Source organism: Phoenix dactylifera, unplaced genomic scaffold, assembly GCF_009389715.1.
Source record: "Phoenix dactylifera cultivar Barhee BC4 unplaced genomic scaffold, palm_55x_up_171113_PBpolish2nd_filt_p 001694F, whole genome shotgun sequence".
In the NCBI taxonomy this organism is placed as follows: Eukaryota; Viridiplantae; Streptophyta; class Magnoliopsida; order Arecales; family Arecaceae; genus Phoenix; species Phoenix dactylifera.
Window position 1 is genome coordinate 45,192 of NW_024068993.1, and position 9,514 is coordinate 54,705.

At 38.4% G+C, this 9,514-nt stretch overlaps 1 protein-coding gene across 1 annotated transcript; it reads right to left on the reverse strand.

Annotated features, from left to right (window-relative positions):
* Nucleotides 1–5,672: 5,672 nt before the first annotated feature.
* Nucleotides 5,673–9,279, reverse strand: LOC103720235. Its single transcript, XM_026809667.2, has one exon. The coding sequence runs from the start codon at nucleotides 7,450–7,452 to the stop codon at nucleotides 6,172–6,174; it is 1,281 nt and encodes a 426-aa protein (XP_026665468.1). The 5' UTR covers nucleotides 7,453–9,279; the 3' UTR covers nucleotides 5,673–6,171.
* Nucleotides 9,280–9,514: the final 235 nt, after the last annotated feature.

The following is a 9,514-nucleotide window of genomic DNA, read 5'->3' on the forward strand; positions in this document are numbered from 1 at the left end:
CTGGGGTCTAAGTTTGGCATTCCAGATTCAAGATTTTAATTAGTTTTTGTTGGCTTGAGTGGTTCTTGGTTTACCAATTGATGGACTCTGCTACCCAACCCATCCTAGGGTTTGTTTGGTTTCTTGCAATTGGCAGGCTATAATTTCAGTTGGCAGCAACTCCTAGACTTGCAATTAGAACTGCAACTTTATCAGGCTAACTTAATTTGAGCTAAGGATGAGAAATTTACCCTAATTTCATATTTATTTAGGTTTTCTCAGATGTGAGAACATCCCAACCCTAATCCGAATTCATATGAGAAGCCTACAAAGCCAAGCCATACTGAATATAATAATCTCTATGGCCAACTAAACCCAAAACTAGCAACAACTTAAGCCCAGCCATCCTGAACATAATAGGCTCTTATCCAACTTAAGGAGAACCAAACAATTTACTGTCTAACTGATGGGTTCATCTTTTGGTGATTGGTTTAATTCTCTGCTTGATTCTAGTTAGGTTAGTTATTTTGCTGCCCAAATTAAGCTTAGATTGAAGTTTTTCTTTTTTCCCCCTTAGAAAAGCTTAGATTGGAGAACTTGTATGATACTGAAAGCTTGGATTCCACCTTACACTTAGCAAGCCCAGCTCTTGTTCTCAAGGTTAAGGCATACAATCTCATGACGTCAGCCTGATCCGTACAAAAAAAAGCAAGGAAGGTCAAATATCACAATAAACTAGAAACTGGTTGCTGACTTAGGCTCCGTTTGATAGAACTGTTTGCAGCTTTTAGAAGTAGAGTTTTTTATAAAAAACTATTTGTTATTTATTAATTATATTTCTAAAATGTCATTAAACTTTAATATATGTTTGGTGAATAAACTATGAAAATACTTTGGGTAGGACAAAATGACCGTAAAGGACATTACATAGTATTATACAATAATACAACAGAACGTAATAAAACATAATATATATTAATATATAAATATATGATATAGTATAATATTACTATAATATAATCTAATATTATTATAATATAGTAATATAATATTGTATATTATATCATAATAATATAACAAAATTTGATATTATATAACATAATATATTAGTGTGTTATGATATAATGTAATATAATATTATATTTATAGTATAATATAATAATAAAAGTATAAATATTATAATAATTATTATTATATATTAATAAATATAAAGAGAATTCTTATAATTATAATATTTTATCATAGGTATTTTGGTTAAAAAAATAATAAATCAAAATAGCTTTCCAACGCATGCTAAAAGTGTTTTTTGAAGAAGCTTTATTTTTGGAGTTTCTCCCAGTAAGCTGTTTTAGCTTTCTAAAACAATTTTCTAATTCTTTTACCAAACATCCCTATTCCATCCAAAAGTACTTTTGAAGGATCAGAAAGTGTTTTTTTGGCCTACCAAAAACTCTGTCAAATGGGCCTTAGACCAACACTCAAAGGTCAACTTGAGTACAACACCATATATGTACACACCATGCCTACAATTTTTTTTTTTTTAAGAAAAATTCTTTCTAATTACCACCGGCATTCTTCAAGCCTGGCAAGCCATATATACGCTGAGGTGGAAACTATGTAGTTTCATAGCCGACGAGATTGGACGAGAGGTCAAGCATCTATTGTTGACGGTTGACTTGTTCTTCTTCTCAAAAAAGCCTATTGACTTATTTTTTGAGAAAGAAACCGGTGTCACTGTTGACTCAGACACTGATGGATTTTTTGATAAGTTATGAAAATAATCAGTCATATAGTCAAAGTGGACTAATCTTTCTGGCCGTGTGAGTGCTAGTTGCACTAATCAAAGCTAGTGGGCTAGAACCTTCCAAGTCAAGACTTCATGTCTTCTAACCAAATAAGAAGAAACACCAATTCCAAGTCATGATTGTGTCCATGGCAAAGCTGCAGGAAATGCTTTTGCAATGGGAGGGAATGAGGATATTAGTTTTGATTTCCATTGTCATATACAAGGCTGCCATACTAAGCTATAGAGGAGAAGAAACTACCATCAATCATCAATGCAAGGCCAAAAATATTATAAAAACAAGCTTGCACTAGATTTAATCCCTGTGTGATTGGAATTAGAGATGTATGCTAGGATGATGATGTTTATAGCTCTGTCAGATTGATGTGCTAAAATTGAATCATGCTCAACCGATATTTTGATAATTCATTGATATTATCTGAACTTTGCTTAGCGGCAGAGGTCGATGAAATCATTAGGCAGGGATATATCACAAAAATTAAAGGGGGTGTTACTGATAACGCTGATGATCTTGTCCATCTTTTTTTTTTTATTCTATGTTCCCTTCTAGATCTCATAGGGTCACAGTTGATCATGTTGCAGAAGACTCGTATACACAAGTAGGAAATGGTTAGGCTCAGATCCACTAAACCAAAATGAGTTGCTTGCCTTATGGTGCTGAAACGGAATCCATGGCATGGCGACGCACCGAAAGGAGCCCGACACATGTGAAATAGATTTGATGTTAGGCATGAATTGATCAAATCTTGTGATATGATAAATGTAGGTCAGCTGTCACTTAATCTTGACTTAAATGGACCTTTTATGCCATTCTTACTCCTCTCAAAGTTCATGAGATACTTAGAAGCGTGCATTGAATGTTGGATCACCACACACATGAATGGAACATGAGCTCTGAAGGATTGTGGAATGGGCATGTATTTATTAAGCTGACACAATTTATTTCTAAGATGATTTATGGTACCTAAAAATCAAAGAACACAAAGATTAGTGGCTTGTTTAGCTTCTTCCTTCCTCTTTTTATTTCACTTTGAGTTGTATTGTAGAGGGTATGAATATAGGTCAGTGCTAATATTACTACTAATAACCGTCTTAAGCAACCATCAAAGAATATGGCTCGTGTGCCAAAATTTTTGCTTATGGAGTGCTTTTCACAAATGTACATGGACCTTCACCCCCTAATCACTAGTTGTGAGAGTTCTTTACAATTTTAGCTTTTCTTTATAATCCTATGTTTTGAAATGATTGGAAATTTTGATTCCAAACCCGTGACTCCATCAGCTTCTTCTACCCTCCTTGGGGTTGTTTGCATGCTTGGGTTTCAGTTCCTATCTTTCGTAGGGCGAGAAGAGGTAAAGAGGTGGTGCTAGAAAAATGAATTGACAGAACAGAAAGGCACCTCTTATTTTATAATCCGACATCTATCCATCCATTTATCTATCTAGCCAAATCCAAATACATTAAAAATCAACAATTTTGATTGAAGCAATCTCTCTCAACCTTCTTATATGTGGACACCATCTTTTTTTTCAAATGCTTATTAAGCGCACTTAAGTCCACTCACTTAGTGCTCTCAATTCTCTTCTGTAATTTGAAGTTATTCAGATAGATAAGAAAAGTTGTTATAATCAATGAAAAATATAATCTATTTTTTTATTTATAGATGTGAAAGGATAAATATGATTAACTGCTTCAGCATTATGTCATTGAATGCATTTCTTAACATAATCCATCCATTCATAAAAAAATGTGTCACTGGGATATCTTTTCATCTACGTAAGTTTCCCGAAAAATCTGTTTGTGCATCTCTATGCTCTTTTTTAAGATACTGCAGTTGTGTTAGTAGAATTTACATAAAATTTTAAGATAGAACAGGAGATAGAGATAAAAAAAAAATAGGAAACTAAATTATTTAGAGATTTGAGATAAATTTTAATGTTTAATCAGATTTATATTTTGATAAATATCTAATATAAAATTTTAAAATCTCCTGAGGCATCCAAACGCACAGTGGATTCATCTCCCATTCTCCCTTTCTCCATTCCCCTTTTCCTTGAGAGCGCGTGATTGATTTCGGTTTGCATGGAGAAAAATCTAAGGGGCAGTTCGGGCATTAAATGGCTCGTTTTGTGTCGGTGAGTAGCACCGGCAGCCATCAAGGTTGTGAAGCTTGCAGGTCCACCCCTCGAATAACGACACCATGGCCCCCACATAACTTGATCAACATGACCCCTGTTTCTAGCCTGGAAGAAAGGCTTTGCCTTATGCCTCCACTGCTCTAATAGAGTTATTTACAATAATATATATATATATATATATATATATATTGTGTTGCCTATAATTGACTGAAAAATATAATCCAAAGGGGTGAATTACATAAGCACTTTATATGTAGCATTACTTTTATATGATACAATATAGTTGTTTGGATGGAATCGTGTTGACGGGAAAGGAAGGACTATGTTGTTTAGTGGGTATGGTCCCTAAATGGACCATTGCCTACCCATCTAGACTAACTCCACTCATCCTTCTCACATATCTCTCCTGTAATCATTGTTGGATGGATTAGAGAACCATGGTTTATTATTTGCTGCATCAATTGATGGAGTCCACCTAACTAATTTCGCTAGAAAGGGCCTTGCCAAGGTTGACAATTGTATTCTTTCTTCCTCGTAGTTTGCCGATGGTCTGCGCAAGATATATCGAGGAGATAGTTTCGTCAAATAACATGCCGGGAAAACGGATGAATAGGCGGATATGTTGAAATTTTGACCAAATTGGGATCAACAATGGCTTCTCATTTTTGGATGTTTGGGCATATCAGGGAAGGCACGGACGATAATGATATTTTGTTTCATTAATCTTTTTAGTATTTATCCATTGCGATAAACATTGCTTTCAAATTGTGTGCTAACTATACTTATTTACATATTCTATGAAAGTTTGCAAGCGAACCAAGAAAGATATTGATATCTCGAACCACTTCATTTCTCTACTTGGAGCACAAGGAGTGGGGGACTATGTAGTTTGTATTAACGTTCACATAGAGTTGGTGCCTAGAGTCTAGAATGAAGTGGCATGGTGAAGATTTTCTAACCAAGAATGTTGTACTTATAAATGGCAAGAGGTATTGAGATGGTGATAAATAATGTGGATGATAAAATGAATGCAAAATCATTATTAGAGAAAAAGCTTGACGCTTGATTTGGCTAATAACCAATTTAATACCTGATCATATTTTCATGGTGCAATCTTCTTGCATACGGCTTTTTTTTTGGCTGTATATAACAATATGGAACTTATGGCAATTTTATAGTCTAGGTGTTTGCAATTTAATTGTTGGTGCATGGGACCAGTTCGAGATTTTTTTTTTTTTTCCGAAGGAGGAGAAAACCCTAATCTATCTACCAGATATAAAGTAATTCTTAGGATTGGCCATGTAAAATCAGACTGCAACAGTGAAGCTTCATGAGATTCACTTATAATCCACTCCACCGTTGTTTTATTTCCCTCCTCCACGCAAGTTTTATGGAAATCAAAATCCATCCTTTATTTTTTCTATACTAATCATGTGCATGTCATATTTAAAATACTGGCATAATTAATAGAAAACACTCTCAGAAAATTAGCTCAAAATGTAAGGCCTAGCATGTACTATCGATCCATTTCTCACTAGTTTAAATTGTTAGGTTTAATAGAAGGATCTGGTTCATCAATGTCTATTTCATGTAATCATTTCGTTCCAACAACAAAAAAAATCATTTCATCAATTCCCTAAGGTCCTTTTTGTAAAAAAAGCCCTTCAATGATTAGCTTTGCCAATGCCAATAACAAAAAATTGTATAATTCTTGGAATCTATCAATGCATGACATCAGACACAACCAAACATTGCCAAAAAATAGTTTTGTTTTATTGATCCCCTTATCCTATTTTTGCTCCCATTACAATTTCACAACACTATGTTCCTCCTCCCTTGCCCTCACATTAAGAATTCTTCCCAAAATGTCTCCCACCTTGTAAAATTTGCTTATTCCCAAATACCCCTATCATTTTTACCAGACAACCCAACTCACTACCCAAAACTATAAAAACCGGGATCTCCCAAAGCCGCTATACTGCCGACATCACGATCATTTCCAAAATACCCCTACTTTATTCCCAATCTGCCTTCATAACACTGATCAGCTTCACTCCATACATCATTTAAGTTTTAAACTAAATTAAAAAATTCAAACAGCAGAAAAAATAAAAGTTTCCCAACCCTGCCCCCACCAGCGAGATTCTCCCACCGGCTAAAAGTCTACAATATAATAGAAACATTATTCCTCTTCCCATTATGCCCTCTTCTCGTTCCCAAAATGCCCCAATATATATATTTTTTATTTTTTTAGCTTTTTTTCCCGTCTTCTCCCCCGTCGTTGAGGTAGGTCTTCTTCCGGCGCTCTGCCCGCGCGCACGCGCAGATCACGAGGAAGCACGCGGCGTAGACCGCGTGGACCCGCCAGTTGGCCCGCGGGGGATCTCCAGTCACCGCCCGGTGGAACACCGCCGCGTAGTAGTGCATCCCCACCGCCAGCCCGACCAACATCTGCGCCAGCCCAAACACCCTCGCCCCGGCACCCGCCCCCTCACCGGCGGAGAACACCACCACTAAATTGATCAGCTGCACCACCAAGTATAGCAAATACCCGAACGTCTGCGCCGCCTGCGTCCACGCGTACGACGACGGCGACGTCGCGTAGAAAAATCTCAGCGGCTCGAGTCCGGTCACGAGGGCGGTGACCGCGAGCGTCGCGAAGTAGATGGCGAGGTAGGCCTGGATGAAGACGAGGAGCCGGTGGAGGGAGAGGTAAGAGCGGAGGCGGCGGAAGAGCGCGGTGACGAGAAGCAGGGGCAGAACGAGAAATAGAACGGAGGCGATGGAGGCTATTTTGGGAGCGAAACTTTTTCCCACAAAGGGCTTGACGCCCTCGGCGATCTCGCGGTTGGCGCGGGAGAGGTAGGCCTTCGAGGTGGTGGAGAGGCGCTGGAGGTCGGGGAAGAGGGATTGTTGGAGGCGGGTCGGGAGGTCGCGGAACTCGGCGATGAGGTCGTCGCCCTCGTCGCCGGCGAGCCAGGGTTCTGGTTTGGCGGTGGCGGACTTCGGCTTCGGCTTTGGTTTGGAATTCTTCTCGCCGGCGGTGGCCGGTTTGGAGGTGGCGGTCTTGTTCCTGGGAACGGGTGGATCCAGGATTTTCTTGGAAGATTTGGTGGAATTGGAGGATAATTTGAGCGATTTGAGCTCGGATTTGGCGGAATTGGTAGAGTTGGATTTGGTCAGTTTGGTGGGTTTGACGAGCTTGGTGGAATTGGAGGTTTTGGGGGTGGAGGTGAGAGTTTTGTTGAGCTTGGATTTCGGGGTGGCGGCGGTGGAAATGGTGGTGGTGGAGTTGGTTTTCTTGGGTTTGATGAGTTTGGTTTGGTTTTTGGTCCCCAAGATAGGTTTTTTCTTGGAAAGGAGGGGTTTTGAGGCCGGTTCCTCCTCACCCTCCATGGAGATGAACTTTCTTCTGCTCAGGAGCTGCGATTTTTGGAGTTGGGAAGCAGGGGCCGAGAAAGAAATGGAGAAACTGAGGTGGAGGAAGAGGAGAAAGAGTAGAAGGATAGTGGGAGAGAGCAGAGAAGCCATTGGCAGATCTAAAGTTTGGATTTCGGTAAATTAGACTAGCTAAAGTTTGGATTTTTAAGAAGCAGGGAAGGGAGGGGGGAAGGGATTGGGAGCAGAGTGGAAGAGAGAGGTATTTAATGGGAATGGAACCGCCACAAATTGTTGACAGGAGAGGAAGGGAGAGAAAGGTCGCAAGGTCACATGGAGGCAATGTGGAGACAAAGGGGGAGGGTCAGGGGAGTCAAGCCGGTAGGAGTGTAAGCATAGTAGATCCATTATTGTTATAGGCAGAATAATAGTACAAAAAGTTTCCAACCTTTGTTGTAACAGAGTTTGATAAATGGTTCCATCTTTTCTAGTAGATGCATTCCCACCTATTTTATTTATCTCTCTCACCTACTGAGTAATGCTTTTATGAATCACTTGACTTGGTTTTGCAAGTGTTGGCCAGTGCTCCTTTCTTTATGAATCACCTAAGTTAGTTTTGCAAGTGTTGGCCAGTGCTCCTTTCTTTATAATCTTTCTTGGTAGATGGATGAGCTTTTATTGGTGTGGCTTCCTGTGCTACCTGGTTGCTATGCAATCGCGTGAAACATGGGATGGATTTTCTTTGAACTTGTCTTGCAGGAGTTAATGTTTGAAAGTGAGTAAAAAGACCTTTTTATTCATTGGTTTCTGATGCTTAGATAAGTCGATATTAATGCTTTGGTCCAAAGCTTCTTAGTTTCACATTTTGCATTTGGGAGTTGGTCTTGGTAAAATCCTCAAATAAGGTGAAATTTTTTTTGCTTCTCCTTCTATGCTTGCTCTGCCTTTAAGAATTACAGCATGACTCCTGAACACATGGAACCATCAAAGACCAGCAATCCTTGTGGTTTTCATCCTAGCTACCTTTTCTGGTCCCACAGTGGGAAGGATTACTTTTACCTTTCTTTTTAATTTGAAGGTTGAAAAATAGACCTATCACCTATGTACTTTGTAATTTAGACTTGATGGTGGAAAGTTATATTAATATGCTTACTGTACTAGGTGACTATTGAAGGTTGGGTCCTTTGTTTTAGGGCAGGCAGCTCTAATCTTATTTTACTATCATGACATATAATGGTAGATCTATGACCGTTTCTTCTTTTGTTATTAAAAAAAAAAAACCCTACAGTTCTGGCGGTATTTTTAGGTCTTGATATCTGTTCTTATTGACACCATTTACACTATTAAAATGTTCACTATATAATGTTGCAATGTAACTCTTGCAGTATGGTAATATAGCGACAATACATTGCCTATTTAAGAACCTAAGTTTTGAATCCTGGCTATGTCATGCCACTGTTAATCTTCTTGTGTTTGCAAGTGTTGAAGGTAGAGTTCTTGCTTTACATGTATTTTTCGGCTAAAAATGAAACCAACATGCATGATACATGTGACATAAGCTATTTGCCTTGCATACAGTCGATGGTAACAGCATGATGCTGCTAGCTTGATTGCATCTAGCCTTCTCCTTTGCTACTAAGATACCTTTCTTTATCTAGTCTTTTTTCAGTGATTAACTTCTTTTCCTTTCGCGCAGATATTAGAGGCAACAATCTGCACTTCTGGTGGAAGCATGATAGACAAGTAGGTAAAAAATGGGGAAAAAAATGGACTTCATGTATCTTGAGAGTAGTTGACCCTGTAATTTGTTCTTATACATTCTTGTTGAAAACCAAGGATTTCTCTACAGACAATGCAGAGGCCTCTAGTCTTATTAGACAAATTTGGTTAATGTCCACAATCTTGATTTCACTTGCTTGGTTTTCTCCTTGAGCTGGAAATCCCTGAAAACTCCCCTGAAGTCTTCTTTTGGAGGAGTAAAAATTCTATCTTTAACCACAACAATTCCTTTGATGGTTTTTTACTTTGTTTCAACCAACAGAGGACTGATCCTTGAATGATCAGAGTCTGTAATGGATGTAATAGATTTATGTGTTGACTGTTGTCAAGGCCACTAAAGACTGATTTTAGGTATGAGCCCGTGAACCTTTATAGGTACTGTACGGTTAAAAGGTTATTGACCATTTTTAAGGACAAACATTGAGAAAAATTTTAA

What these genes read in the sequence shown, in the direction of transcription:
- LOC103720235 (XM_026809667.2), bottom strand. Translation starts at nt 7,452, where the DNA reads ATGGCTTCTCTGCTCTCTCCCACTATCCTTCTACTCTTTCTCCTCTTC.